Here is a 22,149-nt window from a genome sequence, read left to right on the forward strand (position 1 = left end):
GCTGCGCAGCATTTGTGCACCGCCGCCGTCAGTGTCAGCCAGTTTGCCGTGGCATACGGAGCTCCATCGCAGTCTTTAACACTGGTAGCATGCCGCGACAGCGTGGACGTGAACCGTATGTGCAGTTGATGGACTTTGAGCGAGGGCATATAGTGGGCATGCGGGAGGCCGGGTGGACGTACCGCCGAATTGCTCAACACGTGGGGCGTGAGGTCTCCACAGTACATCGATGTTGTCGCCAGTGGTCGGCGGAAGGTGCACGTGCCCGTCGACCTGGGACCGGACCGCAGCGACGCACGGATGCACGCTAAGACCGTAGGATCCTACGCAGCGCCGTAGGGGACCGCACCGCCACTTCCCAGCAAATTAGGGACACTGTTGCTCCTGGGGTATCGGCGAGGACCATTCGCAACCGTCTCCATGAAGCTGGGCTACGGTCCCGCACACCGTTAGGCCGTCTTCCGCTCACGCCCCAACATCGTGCAGCCCGCCTACAGTGGTGTCGCGACAGGCGTGAATGGAGGGACGAATGGAGACGTGTCGTCTTCAGCGATGAGAGTCGCTTCTGCCTTGGTGCCAATGATGGTCGTATGCGTGTTTGGCGCCGTGCAGGTGAGCGCCACAATCAGGACTGCATACGACCGAGGCACACAGGGCCAACACCCGGCATCATGGTGTGGGGAGCGATCTCCTACACTGGCCGTACACCACTGGTGATCGTCGAGGGGACACTGAATAGTGCACGGTACATCCAAACCGTCATCGAACCCATCGTTCTACCATTCCTAGACCGGCAAGGGAACTTGCTGTTCCAACAGGACAATGCACGTCCGAATGTATCCCGTGCCACCCAACGTGCTCTAGAAGGTGTAAGTCAACTACCCTAGCCAGCAAGATCTCCGGATCTGTCCCCCATTGAGCATGTTTGGGACTGGATGAAGCGTCGTCTCACGCGGTCTGCACGTCCAGCACGAACGCTGGTCCAACTGAGGCGCCAGGTGGAAATGGCATGGCAAGCCGTTCCACAGGACTACATCCAGCATCTCTACGATCGTCTCCATGGGAGAATAGCAGCCTGCATTGCTGCGAAAGGTGGATATACACTGTACTAGTGCCGACATTGTGCATGCTCTGTTGCCTGTGTCTATGTGCCTGTGGTTCTGTCAGTGTGATCATGTGATGTATCTGACCCCAGGAATGTGTCAATAAAGTTTCCCCTTCCTGGGACAATGAATTCACGGTGTTCTTATTTCAATTTCCAGGAGTGTATTTCCACAAAGAATTTCGTCTCCTTTTTCATTCCTATAGGGATAGAATTTCAGTCAAGAGTAACACAAGTATATTTATATTCAACCAAGAAGCCAAATGCAAATTTTCATAATGAAATAATTTCAAAACCTTTACATCCGCTCTTTCTACCCGTTAGGCGGCTGAATTTCCTATAAAACTGGAACATGTATTTTTTACTTCCAAACGAGAAGGCAAATACTAAATTCACAGATGTAGCTTTAGGAATGATTTAGTAGTTCTCTAATTTGAATTATTCGTAAAAAGACTTTCAGCTACTATTTTACCCCTTTACTGCGTGAATTTCCAAAAATGTTGAAACATGTGCGTTTTTTGTGACTTAGAAACAAAATGCCAATAGCTGTACCTTCTAAACTACTGTAATAGGGACATATTGTCAAAAAGCTTTTCGTATCCTATTTCACCCATTTAGCAGTGGACTTTCGAACAGTCTCTCCTTAAACGATGCCTACAGTATAAGACCAACACTATTTCCAAATTTCAGATGTGCAGTAAAGAAATTCGTAACCATCACTTGAATAGGTGACAGGCCCAAAGATATGCATTATAAGCATGAAACTCAAAGATAATTGCATAAAATTGGGTACACATACGTACTTCTACATTCAATAAGCGTAAGACTGAAATGAAGCGCGAAGACGCTGAAGTTCTATTATTTTCATAATATTTAGTCAAAAGTCAAAGATATTTGTGTAAAGTGCATACACATATAAACCTCTTAATTTAATATGTTTAATATTGAAAGAAAGCGGAAAAAACTGTGTCAAGTTGCGTTATTTTCGTAAACATTACTTGAAAGTCAAACATATTTTTGTAAAACTGTGTACACAAACATACCTGTGTATTTAATCAGCCAAGTTGTAGTATTTCCGAAGCCTTCTCTTGGAAGCCAAAGATATTTACATAAAATTAGATACTGAATTGTGTACACGTACACTCACACAAACACACACACACACACACACACACACACACACACACACACACACACACACACGGAGAGAGAGAGAGAGAGGGAGAGAGAGGTGCACGTGATTAATGAATGCTAACTATCGAATTGTGACTTGCCTGACTTCGCACAAACCAGACAAAATTCTGTAACAAATTTCACTTTAAGTGTAACAGTTTCTCTCAAAACTGTAATACTTTCCCTAAAAACTGTAACAACTTCCCCCAAACTATATCAACTTGTTCTCAAAATTGTGTCAACTTGCCCTCTCAAAACTGAGTCAGTTGGCCTCATAAACCGTGTCAACTTACCCCAAAACTATATCTGTTTGCCCCAAAACTGTGTGAACTTACATCCACAACTGTATCAATTGTCCTCACCAATTGTAACGTCCTGTCCTCAAAACAGTATCACATTATCCGTATGGTGTAACCAGTTTCCCCAGATCTCTAGCAAACTGTCCTCCAGTTAATGATCAGTCACATATAAGCACAAAACGAATGGCGTTTTACATCGTTATGTTACTTGAAATTGTAACAAATTGTCCCACAATGACAGTCAGTGGGCAGTGATGGTCAGTGGACAACGTTGTTCAGTTTACAGGTTGACCACCATTTCTCTGCATAATAATGGGTGGGGGCAATGACACACATACGTTGCGTGTACCTCCGTACGTAAATAATGTACTTCCTCATCATTTAAACATCTGCTCACGAAACATTTTTTCCTCTCTTTCCAACTCCGCCTCAGCATCAAATTTCATCTCTCAAACATGTCGACCCACAATTTAGTTCTGCATTTCTATGATTCATACATTACTGTATATTTCATATCTTCCCAACTGTGCCTTATCATTAAATGTCGTCCCTCACGTGCAACAACACACTTTTAAAATCATATCCCCTGTAACTGAAAACCACTGCACTGTAGACTCAACCTTTTGCGCCATGTCCAAAAAAAAGTGTGAATACTTGAGGTTTATTATCACTAAAACACACGCACACACACACACACACGCACACACACACACACACACACACACACACACACACACACACACACACACATTAATTTTTCCTTATTTTTGGGGAAATTATCGATCTGAATTATTACTGCTAAGTTAAAAAAGAACGTCATACTGGATCTTAGTCGTTAATAACACACACATCTCACAGACGTCAATGTTGAATGTTGCCACTTACTGTCACACACACACACACACACACACACACACACACACACACACAGAGAGAGAGAGGGAGAGAGAGAGAGAGAGAGAGAAAGAGGACGCATTTCAAGTCACGAATGTTACGTTGTGTGAAGCACAAACAGAATATTACAGTGGGCTAAAATCTCAGTCTGGAAATACTCTAAACGTGAAATTTACTACAACTTTTCTTTTTCGTATACTATATTTTACATACAATGCTTTTACAGTCAGTTCTAACACATACATTGTCTTTTATACCAGAGCATGTACGATGTATCAGCAAATTCGAAATGTGTACATGAAAACAACGAGTAAGGAATATGTGAATTCACTTCAGCTACAATCTAATTTTTTTCATACACATTTGATGTGTTTATATTATATTCATTTTTACATGTATCTGAATATTTTTCAATAAAATCACCTGTCATCATTTTTCATGCAGTAATCTTGACCTCTTTCTCAGGAAGTATCTAAACGTTTGTCATCTTGTGCAGATAAAACACGTTTATGTCATTTAAAAGTGGATACAGCATGTTGATAGATTCTTTTCACTTCTTAAACCAATACACATTGTCTTTGACGTCAGTGGTTAACCTATTAACAGAAGATTGCCTTATACCGTTCACTCTGCACGTTATGCACCCAGACTCAGTCTTGTGAGAATAAATCCTTGCTCTGTGATCGACAAATTTTATAACGTGTAATTACAATGAAATACAGACCCTTAGCTGCGTACAGCCGTTGATAAATATCAACGGGCACAGGTGAAAATTTGTGCCCTAACCGGGACTCAAACCCGGGATCTCCTACTGACATGGCAGACGCTCTGTCCATCTGAGCCTTTTTTCTTTGCTATTTTTTGTAGCAAACAATCTATCCCACAGAGCCGTTTTTTAATTTTTTGTTATTTTTTGTTTTTTTCTTTTTTTGGCTTTGAGAAGACTTTCAGTACCAGGCAAGAGGATCATCGTTATGTTACTTGAAATTGTAACAAATTGTCCCACAATGACAGTCAGTGGGCAGTGAGGGTCAGTGGACAATGTTGCTCAGTTAACAAGTTGACCACCATTTCTCTGCACCCAAACGATCATGTTCGACAATCCTCTGGGGTGCATTACTTGTTCGTAATTACTCCATATGAGAGTACGTCCTGCATTGTCGAATACGACCGTGACGTCAGCAGCCCACGACGTATTCGTGACTGAATGCCGTGTGTGGGTGTTTTCCAGGACGCCAGCTGGAGCGAGTGAAGCGGTGGATCTTCCGAATGTCCAACAGCAACAGAGGCCAGTGCGACAACAATCAGAACAACACGGTGTCCTGCGCGGAGACGTCTGGCAACGATGGTGAGTGCCCACAGTCGGGGATGACGAAGACTAGCCACATACTCATTCCCTGTCATTTCCTTCAACAGTGACTTCTGTGAAAGTCATACATGAACTTTCGCTCCCTGTTACTTTCAAAATGTCAAGAATTGTGTTTTAGTTAACATTTTTAAAAGATTTCACTAAAATTACGCACGCAGCAAATATAGGTTAGCTTTTCTCCATAACCTGTTTTCTAAGACACGTCGTAGGGTCAGATGGACGCTCGTTTTCTGATATTCCTCCACAACCAAAAAGCAAACTCCTTGAGTAACTATTTTACAACATTGTGTTCTTAAAATCATGGGGCAGTAGTATCACACATGTAAACTTTTGCGTGCAATTTGAACAGAAATTTTTGTATTATTCTTGCAGATTTGGAAATTGCTTGTGACCCATATAGCTTGCCTTCTGAACAAAACAGTTTTCTCGTGACCAGCTTAACGAAAGTTTTCAATAATTCGAAGGAATGTCTTTTACTCCAGGTGCACTGCTTCTTGCTTTGTCAGATTTTCCATAATATCATCCACGAATTCATATTCCTTTTATAGCCGTCCTATACGTGCATTCCACGTTGCAGCCGTCCTCTTCTTGCACGGTACTACACTACTGGCCATTAGAATTGCTACACCAAGAAGAAATGCAGATCATAAACGGGTATTCATTGGACTAATATATTATACTAGAACTGACATGTGATTACATTTTCACGCAATTTAGTTGCATAGATCCTGAGAAATCAGTACCCAGAACAACCACCTCTGGCCGTAATAACGGTCTTGATACGCCTGGGCAATGAGTCAAACAGAGCTTGGATGGCGTGTACAGTTACAGCTGCCCATGCAGCTTCAACACTATACCACAGTTCATCAAGAGTAGTGACTGGCATATTGTGACGAGCCAACAGCTCGGCCACCATTGACCAGACGTTTTCAATTGGTGAGAGATATGGAGAATGTGCTGGCCAGGGCAGCAGTCCAACATTTTCTGTATCCAGAAAGGCCCGTACAGGACCTGCAACATGCGGTCGTGCATTATCCTGCTGAAATGTAGGGTTTCGCAGGGATCGAATGAAGGGTAGAGCCACGGGTCGCAACACACCTGAAATGTAACGCCCACTGTTCAAAGTGTCGCCAATGCGAACAAGAGATGACCTATGACGAATACACGCTCCTAATGTGCGTTCATCGCGATGTCGCCAAACACGGATGCGACCAACATGATGCTGTAAACAGAACCCGGATTCATCCGAAAAAATGACGTTTTGCCCTTCGTGCACACAGGTTCGTCGTTGAGTACACCATCGCAGGCGAACGTCGACGTGCATATGGTTGTTGTCTTGCAAACGTCCCCATCTGTTGTCTCAGGGATCGAGACGTGGCTGCACGATCCGTTACAGCCACGCGTATAAGATGCCTGTCATCTCGACTGATAGTGATACGAGGCCGTTGGGATCCAACACGGCGTTCCGCATTATCCTCCTGAACCCACCGATTCCATATTCTGTTAACAGTCATTGGATCTCGACCAACGCGAGCAGCAATGTCGCAATACGATAAACCGCAATCGCGGTAGGCTACAATCCGACCTTTACCAAAGTCGGAAACGTGATGGTACGCATTTCTCCTCCTTACACGAGGCATCACAACAACGTTTCACCAAGCAACGGCGGTCAGCTGCTGTTTGTGTATGAGGAATCGGTTGGAAACTTTCCTAATGTCAGCACGTTGTAGGTGTCGCCACCGGTGCCAACCTTGTGTGAATGCTCTGAAAAGCTAATCATTTGCATATTACAGCATCTTCTTCCTGTCGGTTGAATTTCGCGTCTGTAGCACGTCATCTTCGTGGTGTAGCAATTTTAATGGCCAGTAGTGTATTTTCAGTTTTGAGCTCTTAATACACAAGTAGCTACTTCTCTTTTCTGGAAAGTATTATTTACTTTTGCAGTAGAGGGCATCCATTTTTCACGCAGTCATCCATGTTTCTACAGACATGCATTCCTCCTCTAGCCGTTCCAGCTTTAAGACTTTATACTTCCTGCCAATTTCAGTTTTAGGCATGTGTATTCCCTTTGGCCTTATTTATTTCTTGCATTTTGTACTTAGCTTCTTTGACAATGCAGTTCACTACCTTGCAAGGTATCCAAAGATTCCTACATTGTTTTTGGGCTGGTATGTTTCTCTGCTGCCTTCTGTATTTTGAATCTGCCGTTTTATTCCTTCAGCTTGTGGTAGCCGACAATTATCTAATACTCACTTTGAAGACTCTCAGAAACTTCTGATCCTTTCATTTCGGCCAAGTCCCATCTCTATGGTTTCCCACCTTTTTTCAAGCCTTCCCCAGTTTGCAGTTCATTACGAATCGACTATGGTCAGAGTCCACACCTACGACTAGAAATGATTTTGCAACTTAAAACCTGATTTAAAACTCTGTTTTATCATTCCGTGGTCCAAGTGAAACCTTATTATGTTTGCATATCTCTTTTATGTATACAGCATTGTTTGACGGTTCTTAAACCAAGTATTAGCAATGGTTAAATTATGATCTGTTCGTAATTCCTCTAGATGTTTTCCCTTTACATTATCTCATCCTTCATTCTTCATCTTCTCATGATATTTTTTCTTGTCGTCCTTTTTCTGATGTCGAATTCCAGTCGCCTATGACAAATTTCCGTCTCTCTTAACGAAATGAATAATTAAGGTAAGCAAATAAATTAGAATAAATGTATAGAACAGTTAAATACCTAATTACAAATATCTAACAAATATGAGCATAAGAGCATACTCCATAAAAACGAACTATGAGAAGTTGTGTAGGTTACCAGATAAGAAATAGGAATGGAAGCACTATGTTTAAGAAGTGCACGATATTCATATGGCCCATTCCGGATTTGACACAGAGAAACTAAAGACCTAGTATAGAATGAAAAGCAAGTACAGTATACTGAAATGGACACAAAACTTCAGTTCTCCTTCGGAGAGAAATTACACAACACAAGTAACGGCTCACGGAGAACTTCATGTTTGATGAAAATGTCAGTGATGGAGACGTAGACGTAGTTTTATAATAAAGATTGAAAGTCCTCGAAGTCACGATCGCAAATGACACATTATTTTAATTATTAGTTTCAGATACACGCAAGCCATCTTCAGATCTAAGATATAAAATTACGCATCGGAGTATAGCAACGTACAATACTTTGAAGGAATCAAAATTACAAGTCCAGAATTGAAACTGCACTTAAAATTACAGCGAAGTTCGCAAGTTTATAGGCGGAAGTAATTACAGTTCGCATACTATAAAAACATTCTTCATTGTTGTAATTCACATAACGGCTTAGCAGATCGCTAAAATGTCTTTTTTTAATGAAAAATTCCTTACAGATTGATCATCATCAATCAAGTTGGAAAAAGGTCAAAAATTTGAAAAATGTACGTTAAGATAAGGAAGTGGTAATGAAGATGAGACTAACTATTTACGTAAGTTAAAACTGTCCACTAGCATGAATATGTATATGAAAGTAATCGTGTCACCTAAGGCACTATGCTGTTAAGAATTAATAAGTGACACACTTTAATCAGTATTTGTATCGTCTCAGAGGAAAAATCGTTATGAGTACGTTTATTACAACATGGTGCATGAGGATACTATTGCAGTTGATAACCATTACAAGAATAAAGAAGTAAAACGCTTGAAATACACACGTGTAAACATGTGTGGCCAGAGCTAAAAGTGAAGAATGGACAGGTCCATTAAGTTCCACAAGCTGCTTCAGGCGATGATCGCTAGATGGCGTTAGCAGTCAACAACAACAACAACAACAGCAACAACAATATAAACGTGTTTATAGCTAAATTATTAACATCGGTACATTTCATCTTATAACTGAATGACCGTGGCTTTAATTGATAATAATATGACATGATAATAATATATTGGAAGGAAATATCTTGAAACAAGGAAATTTTTTTAAATATCTCCGAGATTTGGTGATAGAAATAGGAAGCTGTATAGAAGAAATTAGTAGTAGAGTACGCACAGGTGAAAGGTTTCTTGAGATGGTGAAAGATCTGTTGACAGCAGAAGGAATTCTGATAAATCTAAGAAAGGGATTAGGCAAGCGTTTTGTCTGGAGTGTAGCATAATGTTAAAAACAAAGAGGAAAATTACTTGGACTGTGGTTACGGAGAAAATTACTTGAAGTGAAATCGACCAGCAGAATGACGAATGAAGAAGTACTCATAAGAATAAGAGAGGAACACAACCTAATGAAAACCACATGGAAGAGGAAAAAACCTTGTTAGGATCATATACTGTGGAGCAACTGCTTCCAACGAAGAGTCATCTATAGAACGGGAGCAGGGAAATGAGGTAGTAGAAGGAGAAGGCACGCTGGATTATATTGAAAGTGGACGACATTACCAACAGATTAGAGAATGTAGAAAAAATAGTAGGAAAGAGAAAGCTAGCGACATGTGAAATATGCTGCTTGTCACGAACAAGCGAAAAGTACGTAAAATTTCATTTTCACGCCAAGTTTTTACAGATATCGAATGGATTTTTTAAGACACCTATGGAAAACGTGCACAAAACTCGTAATACTTTTGAGCAGGGGTTTATCAATACGTTTGATGTCACACCATCCAACATCAGCATAGTGTTTTCGGGCAGACTGTATGCCATATTAGTGCCATTTGACCAGGGAAGGAACACAGGAAGGTTAGTTATTAAGTTTCGACTATCACCTCGAAAAACTTTAACTGCAATCTTGAAATCTGCTGATGGTGTTAACCCATTCTTCATACTCACCGTTCAATGCGACACATTTTTCCCAACGCTATATGAGTTGATGGAGACCTTGGTTGAAGATGTATGCACTTCGGATGTTCAGGAACAGTCTATCTAAGCTACCATCTATACGTCACTCAGGAACTGCGTAACATTCAGTTGTTTGTTCACTCGAAGAAAGGGAAGCAGTTACTGGGTGCCATTTTAGGTTAAAGCTGGGAGTGAAGCTAAATTTGGTTCTCCAAAGAGGCAGGTTGTGTCATCGGGTCAAGTTTCCTTAAACTTCGTCCGGAAATTTTCGTAGTGTGCCCCTGAGACGATTTGCCCGCCACGAACAGTCTGACAGTACTACCTCACGGCACTCCCAAAAACCACTCAGGATCACCTTGCCTTTTCCGCGAAGGTGAATCAACATGTTTCCACCTGTTTTATTCCTTTTTCTCTTCGGCGCCAAAGTGATACACACACCACTCTTGTGTGGTGATTAGGTCACTGTACCCATCATCTGGACAAGGCTGACAGAGGTGCAACATTTCCGGTGTGGACAGCTGTGGACACAAGGTGGCACCGACCTTTTTCTTGTTCAAAATTTCGTGCACGTTATCGGAGACAGACCGATGACTCATTTACAGTTTTTCCACCACCACCTTGATTGATATACTTCGGTCTTTGAACATCAAGGCCTCCTCTCTGAAACCCTGTTTGTTCAAAGAAATACGCCCTGCCACTTCGTTCCAAGGCATACATACTTGTTTGACCAGTATGGAAACGTGTGCGCAACCGTACCACTGTGTCTCATATCATAGGCGAGGTGGCCGTAAATTTCCGCCAACTCAGTATGGATTGTTGCAGCGTTTTTTTCGTTCTCGTTCAAATACAGAAAACCATTCACTGTGCCGTTTTGTTTTCACTGTTCTAGGGGCGAGCCACGGTATTATGGCGTGGCAGTTTCAATGTGTTGCAGGATTATAGACATATACATACAAATAAATAGAAAATAAATCAAGCACCTTTATTTTTTCGAGGTGATAACTTAAACTTGGTAAGTATCCTTAGTATTAGGACCACGAAAATCTTGCTCTACGCGTCTGGATGCTTACCTGTGAGCCCGCCGACAACCGAACTTTGGCTGGGGTGAGGAAGCACGCTTCTGACGTTTGAGCGAAGTACAGCTATTGACATGGTGCACACGTACCATTTATTTTACATTTTATGCGAGTCTTTTGCCCTTTTGGACGTTCTGTATTAATGTTGGACCATGCCTCTTTAGGCAGTTTGTAGTTTTAGTATGTTCCGAAGAAGGCGTGGCTATCCGCACCGAAACCTAGGTCAACATCCAGTTTCAATTTGCAATCAATGCGGATTCTTTAAAATAATTACATTCTTTTTTGAATCGTCAGTTTTCTCGCTGGTTTGATGAGGCTTGCCACGAATTACTCTCTGTGCCACCCTCCTGATATCAGAGTAGCACTTGAAATTTACGTCCTCAATTATTTGCTGGAAGTATTCCAATCTCTGTCTTCCTCTACAGTTTTTGCTCTCTACAGCTCTCTCTGTTACCATGGAAGTCATTCCCGTGTGTCTTAACAGATATCCAATCATCGGTGTCTTCCGCGTATTTCTTTCCTACGCGATTTTACGCAGAACCCCCTCATTACTTACCTTATCAGTCCACCTGATTATCAACATCCATTCATAGCACCCCATCTCAAATGCGTCGATTCTCTTCTGATTCGGTTTTCCCAAAATCCATGTTTCACTACCATACTGTGCTGTGCTCCAAACCTTTGTTAACAGCTGAAACTCGGATGGGACCAAGTCGGGACAATATTGAGGATGATCGTTGACAGTGAACACAAGGTGTCGGATTTCTGCACATGTCGCAGTGCTCAGGTGTGGTCCGGAACTGTCGTGCTGAAGGAAAGTGCTCTGTGTGTAGACGAACTCTTACGCGTTTCGAAATTCGATTAGAGCACCCTGTTTCTCACGCACCGACATATTTATGTTACACACCGCCATGTGAACGCACTACAATTCGGAGCTGTGTGGCGGCAAACGGTTGCAACTTGCTTCAGCGAAGTAGAGAAGTCGACTGAGAAATGTTCGTGACATGCAGTACCCCAACTGACCCTAAGAAAGGAATAAAAAATGCGAAGAAATTATCTCCTAGCACGCCTTCACACAACGATTAGGGATGTGGAACACTGAGATTGAGGTGAATCAAGATCAGTTACACAGCATAACTGGGAAACTTAAACTATGTTTTGGAAAGTGATTGTTACACCAGGATTATTCCATGGATTTAAATAACTGTAAGTAAAGCTTTCCAGTCGATGTTATGATCTCATTCCAGATACTTCGCAACATTCACTGCTTCACTATTTCGATTCTTACTGTCTTACCACTGCTACCTACTGACTTCCACAACGCTATAAACAATCTCTGAGAAATATACATCATATGATGATGAAACTTCCTGGCAGATTAAAACTGTGTGCCCGACCGAGACTCGAACTCGGGACCATTGCCTTTCGCGGGCAAGTGCTCTACCAACTGAGCTACCGAAGCAGGACTCACGCCCGGTCCTCACAGCTTTACTTCTGCCAGTATCTCGTCTCCTACCTTCCAAACTTTACAGAAGCTCTCCTGCGAACCTTGGAGAACTAGCACTCCTGAAAGAAAGGATACTGCGGAGACATGGCTTAGCCGCAGCCTGAGGAATGTTTACAGAATGAGATTTTCACTCTGCGGCGGAGTGTGCGCTGATATGAAACTTCCTGGCAGATTAAAACTGTGTGCCATATCGAGATTCGAACACGGGACCTCTGCCTATCGCGCGCAACTGCTCTACCAACAGTTTTAATCTGCCAGGAAGTTTCATATTAGCGCACACTCCGCTGCAGAGAGGAAATCTAATTCTGGGATCATCTGATGATGATTAGCTAGATGATCTGAAACTGGTAATCGTAAAGTAAAAAAAAGTACACCATCATAAACGATCAGTAGTTCCAATGATGCCTGAAGAACCTTCACTACAGACATTTTATGTTAATTTTTCCTTATATTTGTACAGTAAAAGTAAGTTCCTTAGAAAGACTGATTTTTGTTCGTATGAGGATTGTTCCATTGATTACCAGGACACTGACCCCGACGCTAGCTCACGACGTATTCCTGCCTGAAAGCGGCGTGTTGCTGATTTTCAGGAACACATCAGCAGCGGCCCAGTTTGGTGGACCGGGTTTGCGAACCCGGGAGGATCTTCATGCAGGACTGCAACACGTGCCAGTGCAACACGCAAGGCACCGCAGCTATCTGCACGCAGAAGGTGTGCTACGAGAGTGAGTATCCACGACCTGTCTCTCCGGGAATAAGTAAAGGCAGATGCTCTCTAATTCAACGACACGAACACAAAGTGACACCCATTTCCACCGCTGTGGTGTAGGCCGTATGCGGAACGTTAGTAGACCGTACCGTGCCGTTGCAACGGTAGGTCTGTCGACATTGACATTCTCCTGCCGCGGGACACTTTCGGAACCAGCTTGAGCCGAACTATTTGAAACAGTTAACACAGAACAGGGAATCAGCGATCATAAAGCAGTTACAGCATCGGTGATTTCAGCCGTAAATAGAAATACACTACCGGCCATTAAAATTGCTACACCACGAAGATGACGTGCTACAGACGCGAAATTTAACCGACAGGAAGAAGATGCTGTGATATGCAAATGATTAGCTTTTCGGAGCATTCACACAAGGTTGGCGCGCGGTGGCGACACCTACAACGTGCTGACACGAGGAAAGTTTCCAACCGATTTCTCATACACAAACAGCATTTGACCGGCGTTGCCTGGTGAAACTTTGTTGTGATGCCTCGTGTAAGGAGGAGAAATGCGTACCATCAGGTTTCCGACTTTGATAAAGGTCGGATTGTAACCTATCGCGATTGCAGTTTATCGTATCGCGACATTGCTGCTCGCGTGGGTCGAGATCCAATGACTGTTAGCAGAACATGGAATCGGTGGGTTCAGGAACGCCGTAATACGGAACGCCGTGCTGGATCTCAACGACGTCGTATCACTAGCAGTCGAGATGACAGGCATCTTATCCGCATGGCTGTAACGGATCGTGTAGCCACGTCTCGATCCCTGAGTCAACAGATGGGGTCGTTTGCAAGACAACAACCATCGGCACGAACAGTTCGACGACGTTTGCAGCAGCATGGACTATCAGCTCGGAGACCATGGGTGCGGTTAACCCTTGACGCTGCATCACAGACAGGATCGCCTGCGATGGTGTACTCAACGACGAACCTGGGTGCACGAATGGCAAAACGTCATGTTTTCGGATGAATCCAGGTTCTGTTTACAGCATCATGATGGTCGCATCCGTGTTTGGTGACATCGCGGTGAACGCACATCGGAAGCGTGTATTCGTCATCGCCATTCTGGTGTATCACCAGGAGTGATGGTATGGGTTGCCATTGGTTACACGTCTCGGTTACCTTTTGTTCTCATTGACGGCACTTTGAACTGTGGACATTACATTTCAGATGTGTTACGACCCGTGGCTCTACCCTTCATTCGATCCCTGTGAAACCCTACATTTCAGCAGGATAATGCACGAACGCATGTTGCAGGTCCTGTACGGACCTTTCTGGGTACAGAAAATGTTCAAATTCCGCCCTGGCCAGCACATTCTCCAGATCTCTCACCAATTGAAAACGTCTGGTGAATGGTGGCCGAGCAACTGACTCGTCACAATACGCCAGTCACTACTATTGATGAACTGTGGTATCGTGTTGTAGCTGCATGGGTAGCTGTACCTGTACATGCCATCCAAGCTCTGTTTGACACAATGCCCAGGCATATCAAGGCCGTTATTACGGCCAGAGGTGGTTGTTCTGGGTACTGATTTCTAAGGATCTATGCACTCAAATTACTTGAAAATCTAATCACATGTCAGTTATGGTATAATATATTTGTCCAATGAATACCCGTTTATCATCTGCATTTCTTCTTGGTGTAGCAATTTTAATGGCCAGTAGTGCAGTAAAAATTGTAGGAAGATTTTCCTGTTTAGCAAAAGTGACGAAAAGCTTATTTCAGAGTACTTGACGGCTCAACACAAAAGTTTTATCTCAATACAGACAGTGTTGAGGATCAGTGGACAAAGTTCAAAACCATCGTACAATATGCATTAGATGAGTATGTGCCAAGCAAGATCGTAAGAGATGGAAAAGAGCCACCGTGGTACAACAACTGAGTTAGAAAACGGCTACGGAAGCAAAGAGAACTTCACAGCAAACATAAACATAGCCAAAGCCTTGCAGACAAACAAAAATTACACGAAGCGAAATGTAGTGTGAGGAGGGCTATGCGAGAGGCTTTCAACGATATCGAAAGTAAACCTCTATCTACTGACTTGGCAGAAAATCCTAAGAAACTTTGGTCTTATGTCAAAGCTGTAGGTGGATCAAAACAAAATGTCCAAACACTCTGTGACCAAAATGGTACTGAAACAGAGGATGACAGACTAAAGGCCGAAATACTAAATGTATTTTTCAAAGTTGTTTCACAGGGGAAGACTGCACTGTAGTTCCTTCTCTAGATTGTCGCACAGATGACAAAACGGTAGACATCGAAATAAATGACAAGGAATAGAAAAACAATTAAAACCGCTCAAAAGAGGAAAGGCCGCTGGACCTGATGGTCACCAGTTCGATTTTACACACAGTACGCGAAAGAACTTGCCCGCGCTCTTGCAGCGGTGTGCCGTAGGTCTCTAGAAGAGCGTAGCGTTCCAAAAGATAGGAAAAGGGCACAGGTCATCCCCGGTTTCAAGAAGGGACGTCGAACCAATGTGCAGAACTATAGACCTGTATCTCTAACGTCTATCAGATGTAGAATTTTGGAACACGTATCATGTTCGAGTATAGTGACTTTCTGGAGACTAGAAATCTACTCTGTAGGAAACAGCATGGTTTTCGAAAAAGACGATCGTGTGGAATCCAGCTCGTGCTATTCGTCCACTAGACTCAGAGGGCCATAGACACGGGTTCCCAGGTAGATGCCGTGATTCTTGACTTCCGCAAGGCGTTTGATACAGTTCCCCACAGTCGTTTAATGAACAAAGTAAGAGCATATGAACTATCAGACCAATTGTGTGATTGGATGGAAGAGCTCATAGCTAACAGAAATCAGCATGTCATTCTCAATGGAGAGAAGTGTTCCGAAGTAAGAGTGATTTCAGGTGTGCCGCAGGGGAGTGTCGTAGGACCATTGCTATTCGCACTACATGTAAATGACCTTGTGGGTTAGTTCGGAAGTTCACTGTGGCTAATTCGCGAATGATGCTGTAGTATATCGATAGGTTGTAACAATGGAAAATTGTACTGAAATGCAGGAGGATCTGCAACGAATTGACGCATGGTGCAGGGAATGGCAATCGAATCTCAATGTAGACAAGCGTAATGTGCTGCGAATACACAGAAAGAAAGATCCTTTATCATTTAGCTACAATATAGCAGCTCAACAACTATAAGCAGTTAATTCCGTAAATTATCTGATAGTAGGCATTAGAAATGATTTAAAATGGAATGACCATATAAAATTAATCGTCGGTAAAGCAGATGCTAGACTGAGATTCATTCGAAGAATCCTAAGGAAATGCAGCCCGAAAACAAAGGAAGTAGGTTACAGTACACTTGTTCGCCCACTGCATTACTGCTCACCGGTGAGTGATCCGTACTAGACAGGGTTGATAGAAGAGATGGAGAAGATCCATCGGAGAGCAGAGTGCTGCGTTACAGGATCATTTAGTAATCGCGAAAGCGTTACGGAGATTATAGATAAACTCCAGTGGAAGACTCCGCAAGAGAGACAGTCAGTAGCCCGGTACGGGCTTTTGTTAAAGTTTCGAGAACATACCTTCACCAAAGAGTCAAGCTGTATATTGCTCCCTCCTACGTATATCTCGCAAAGAGACCATGAGGATAAAATCAGAGAGATTAGAGCCCAACAGAGGCATACCGACAATTTTTATTTCCACGAACAATACGAGACTGGATTATAAGGGAGAACCGATAGAGGTACTCAAGGTACCCTCCGCTACACACCGTCAAGTGGCTTGCAGAGTATGGATGTAGATGTAGAAGAATTTTGTACAGTTTTGCGGTAGGTTGACAGGCACAGCAGTCAACTCCAACAAAGCAGGTCAGAATCACAGAAGAATGGCGCCTAGTGCGAATAACGCAAACGGTATTCGTGTGTATTAAAACGCGCTCATATGCCAGGCGCAACGCGTTTTACGTGGTTTTCAGCGTCGTTGGTGAGTACTCAGGAGCCATTTCGCAGAACGTGCTCGCCAACGCAATTCGTGACCACTGACCTCTCTAGTGGTTACATACACCGCATGAAGCTCTTGTCTTCCAACAGTTGAAAAGTCTGATATGACTGTGATATCCTCATTAATGAGTGTTGCAGGGCACGGAGAAAATCCCGATGATCGTTGTGTAGGTTGTACTGCCCTTGCGCTATTCAGTTTTATTTCAATAGCGGTTATGGGCGGGTTCAAGCGCCATTTTGAAGGTAACGAAGTAATTTGATACCAGAACCCTCTAGCCGGCCGGGGTGGCCGAGCGGTTCTACGCGCTACAGTCTGGAACCGCGCGACCGCTACGGGCATGGGTGTGTGTGGTGTCCTTAGGTTAGTTAGGTTTGAGTAGTTCCAATTTCTAGGGGAGTGATGACCTCAGAAGTTAAGTCCCATAGTGCTCAGAGCCATTTGAACCAGGAGCCTCTAGGTTAACTGCGTTTGTTAATTCAAGGTCGCTATGTAATCTGAAACTTGTAATGACCTTCCACTCATGCCTCTATGGCAATTACTAGACTAAAAAATAGCGAGAAAATGAAGATTATCATCTCTCCCATCCACCCACGAATCCAGGATAAAAGAATGACGTAAAAAAGGCAGGAAACCAAGTCCTCCTTCCCCCTCTCCATTTCCTCTCTAGCACAGTCGTGTGAGATTCCTCATTTGAGGTGTGCATCGTAGTGAAAGGATCAGAGAGATGAGCCACCTGCCCTAGGCCTAATAAAAAGAAACTGGCCAGTCTAATATAAGTACACTGCAGGACAAAGTAGAAAATCGCAACTATGCACTACGAACGAACTATCCAAACGAGACTGAAATCGGAGATGTGATGTACATGTACAAACAAATGTTTACAATGTCAGAAAAATAGGTATGTTATTCAAGAGAGATCCAGAAGCTGATGAAGTCAGTAACACGTTGGTTTACCTCTGGCCTCGAGCAACCAGTGGCGCTGGAACGGACTGACGGAGTTGTTTGATGTCCCCCGAGGGACACAGTGCCAAATTCGGCCCGACTGGCGCCGAAGATCGTCAAAATCCTGAGATGGCAGATAGGCCTTGCCAATAATGCTGGAAACGTTCTCAATTGGAGACAGATCTGGCGTCCTAGGTGGCCAAGGTAGGGTTTCGCAAGCTCGAAGACAAGTAGTAGAAACTCTCGCCGTGTCCAGGCGGCCGTTATCTTGCTGAAATGTAAGCACAGGATGGTTTGTCATGAAGAGCAACAGAACTGGGCACAGAATATCGTTGATGTACCGCTGTGCTGTAGGTTTCCGCGGAAGACAGTGAAACGGGTCTTGCTATGAACCCAGACCATTATTCCAGATAATCGGGCCGTATGGCAGACAGTAGTTAGGTTGGTATCCCACTGCTCCCTGGGGCATCTCCAGACCCGTCTTCTGCCTGGACTCGCGTGGCCTGGGGTAGCATTGTCTTCACTGATGAGATTCCATTAGAAATGAGGCCCGACGACCAGTGAAGATATGTCTGGAGTCGCACTGGATACCAGCCTAAATGTCGGTATCTACATCTACATCTACATTTATACTCCGCAAGCCACCCAATGGTGTGTGGCGGAGGGCACTTTACATGCCACTGTCATTACCTTCCTTTCCTGTTCCAGTCGCGTATGGTTCGCGAGAAGAACAACTGCCGGAAAGCCTCCGTGCGCTCTCGAATCTCTCTAATTTTACATTCGTGATTTCCTCTGGAGGTATAAGTAGGGGTAAGTAATATATTCGATACCTTATCCAGAAATGCACCCTCTCGAAACCTGGACAGCAAGCTACACCGCGATGCAGAGCTCCTCTCTTGGTGCGTCTGCCACTTTAGTTTGCTAACCATCTCCGAAACGCTATCACGCTTACCAAATAACCCTGTGACGAAACGCGCCGCTCTTCTTTGGATCTTCCTATCTCCTCTGTCAACCCGACCTGGTACGGATCCCACACTGATGAGCAATACTCAAGTATAGGTCGAACGAATGTTTTGAAAGCCATTTCCTTTGTTGATGGACTACATTTTCTAAGGACTCTCCCAATGAATCTCAACCTGGCACCCGCCTTACCAACAATTAATTTCATATGGTCATTTCACTTCAAATCATTCCGTACACATACTCCCAGATATTTTACAGAAGTAACTGCTACCAGTGATTGTTCCGCTATCATATAATCATACAGTAAAGGATCCTTCTTTCTATGTATTTGCAATACATTACATTTGTCTATGTTAAGGGTCAGTTGCCACTCCCTGCACCAAGTGCCTATCCGCTGCAGATCTTCCTGCATTTCGCTGCAATATTCTAATGCTGTAACTTATCTGTATACTACAGCATCGTCCGCGAAAAGGCGCATGGAACTTCCGACAGAATCTACAAGGTCATTTATATATATTGTGAAAAGCAATGGTCCCATAACACTCCCCTGTGGCACGCCAGAGGTTAGTTTAACGTCTGTAGACGTCTCTCCATTGAGAACAACATGCTGTGTTCTGTTTGCTAAAAACTCTTCAATCCAGCCACACAGCTGGTCTGATATTCCGTACGCTCTTACTCTGTTTATCAGGTGACAGTGCATAACTGTATCGAACGCCTTCCGGAAGTCGAGGAAAATGGCATCTACCTGGGAGCCGGTATCTAATATTTTCTGGGTCTCATGAACAAATAAAGCGAGTTGGGTCTCACACGATCGCTGTTTCCGGAATCCATGTTGATTCCTACAGAGTAGATTGTGGGTTTCCGTATCGCTCAGGAATACATCCAACAACTCTGGAAAATCAATGCTAAGCGGAATAAGGGCTTGCATAAGGACCAGAGGTGGACAAACGTACAATTGAATTTGTGAAGCTCTTTCTCTTGGATAAATCATCAAAATTTTCTGAAATTGTAATCGTTGGTTTGTCTGTACCTGCACATCACATCTACCGATTTCCGCCTCATTACAATATTTCTTTTGTCGTACGTCGTTTCTGTTTTGTCTTCGAGTGTCTTATTAACACCTTAAGTGCCATTAATATGTTTGTTGAAAATGATGGCATTTTCTGTAAGCACTCCTGCATATGCACATCTTCTGGCTGATTTTTCCCACTCTTCACGATTGTCAACCAGAAACACATATAAATACTGTTATTTAAAAGCTTAACAGTTACCACAATATTTATTTAAACAAATAAACTATGGCTACATTACAATGTAAGCATCTTGTCCCTGAATTATTGTTGTGTGATGTCATAGTACGTTAAAAACAATAAAAGTATCTGTAAATACTTCAATGTATGACCACCTCCTAATGCTGTTTATAATTTTGGGGTAAATTATTACATTATTTAACCAACTTTTTCCCACTTTTCGGTATCATCAACCAAAAACCCACCTAAATGCTAACCTTTAAAAGTTTAGTAAATAGCACGATGTGATAACGAATACAGCGATATCTCACGCAAACAGTTAGAACAGTGCGATATTTTAACAAATACACCAATTTCCATTCTAAACACTTATCATAGTGCGATATTTTATGAAATACACCAATGTCGTACGTTAAGCAACTAGCACGCAGAAAAAAATGCGGTCCTGCTACTACCAAGTCGTCAAGCAGCTTGTCCCTATGTGACGTCACTTTCATGCTACCTTAGACGTTCTGACACTCTAAGACTACAGCAGGAGATGGGCGTAGGAACGTTTCTACAGACAATAAACCGTTAAAATTACTCTGTAAACACTTTGGCACTGGGGAGGAGTGGCGGATAAATGCGTTTATTTATTTTTTTGACGAATCTTCCGTTATCCACTCCATAAATGCGCGTGGCCTCTACACTGCCCGTCTGCGCCTTACGGCCAGGATCGCATTCCTTCTACTACAGTGTTAATTAAGCTACTGGAGTGCAAACTAGACGAGCAATGGACAACGGCCTACACATGCGACAGGTAGTGAGATGGAGAGACTGAGTGAAATGGAGAGAATGGTCTCTTGGATGCTCTCTGCCACAACGACCAGCAACCATCAAAAAACCACCCACACGTGATAGAATCAGTCATCAGAGATGTTGGAATAACCCAAACAGAATGTCCATTCCACTTGATGTTAAGGCACCCTGCTTTCGGATACCCAAGAAAATCTAAGGATATGGCTGCTTAAAATTCAACTGAAAGCGCCTCAAAAATGACGGACTTCGGTAAGGTGGTATTCATTTTGGCTACAGTAACGTCTTATAGCAAAAGTCAACAGATTATGTTTCATAACGAATGTCAAAGAAACTTGTTCATTTTTGAGAATGTACTAAACCGGTGACCAATTTTGCATAGTGTGATTCCTAATTTAGGATAGGGTTGTTTCACAACGAAAATTTAAGACTTCAGAACTTACGGAATTTTTTGCTATTACAGAAACTAATTCTGAGAAAACCCCAATTTGATTACAATAGTGATACACTTGCCACTACATTGAAACTTGAAACATTATAGGTGATTTTAAGAGCTGCATTTGTTCATTTCCAATGGCTTGCATTGCCTTCCTCATATTTTACTGTGTCGAAACCTTTCTTTCCTCCCCACGGATCTCCTGAACAACAACAAAATGCAAAATCTTTAAAGGGGCCCCCTTCTCTTATGGCCGATGTTACCCTGTCAGTATCCGAAATTAGGCATCTGTACCATTTGACGAATATGGCCGCCCTACCAAAAGATGTATCAATTATTGTATTTAAAAACTGCTCACAAGTTTCGTTAAAGTGATATATCACTAATAAATAAGACTAAAATGTCAAATTACTTACCCTACTACTTTGATGCTTACGTTTTGTCTGCAAAACCTTACATTCGAATGCAAAGTATTAAGAAAAAGACAACTGCGAGGGCAGAATACAAATGATGCACTTGACACTAAAATGGCGAAAAAAACAAGGAGATTAACCAGTTTCCGCATTGGCGGTACTGCCCAGGGAGCAAATATCCATCTCTTCGGAATTAGGTCACCATCCGAAAATAAGGTGCTTTACGCTAAATGGATTTCTTCTGTTTCCTCGAAATGTATTCTAGCGCTTTTTTGCCAGTTTTCCCCAATATGCTGTTTGATGGCAGTTTATTACTACTGTGTATTGTAAACGGTATATTCGTCATGACACCTTGTCAGTAGAGCGACTGGTCTTTCCCCTATT

The 22,149-nt window shown here is 43.0% G+C and overlaps 1 protein-coding gene across 1 annotated transcript in view; it reads left to right on the forward strand.

Moving 5' to 3' along the window:
* Positions 1-22,149, forward strand: part of LOC124545149 — a 149,891-nt gene that overhangs the window by 35,367 nt on the left and 92,375 nt on the right. Inside the window, exons 3-4 of the mRNA XM_047123979.1 lie at positions 4,700-4,816; positions 12,826-12,960. Of these exons, the coding sequence (XP_046979935.1) occupies positions 4,700-4,816; positions 12,826-12,960 (252 nt within the window). The remainder of the gene's footprint in view (positions 1-4,699; positions 4,817-12,825; positions 12,961-22,149) is intronic.

The sequence above is a fragment of the Schistocerca americana genome, chromosome 8 (assembly GCF_021461395.2).
Source record: "Schistocerca americana isolate TAMUIC-IGC-003095 chromosome 8, iqSchAmer2.1, whole genome shotgun sequence".
Classification (NCBI taxonomy): domain Eukaryota; kingdom Metazoa; phylum Arthropoda; class Insecta; order Orthoptera; family Acrididae; genus Schistocerca; species Schistocerca americana.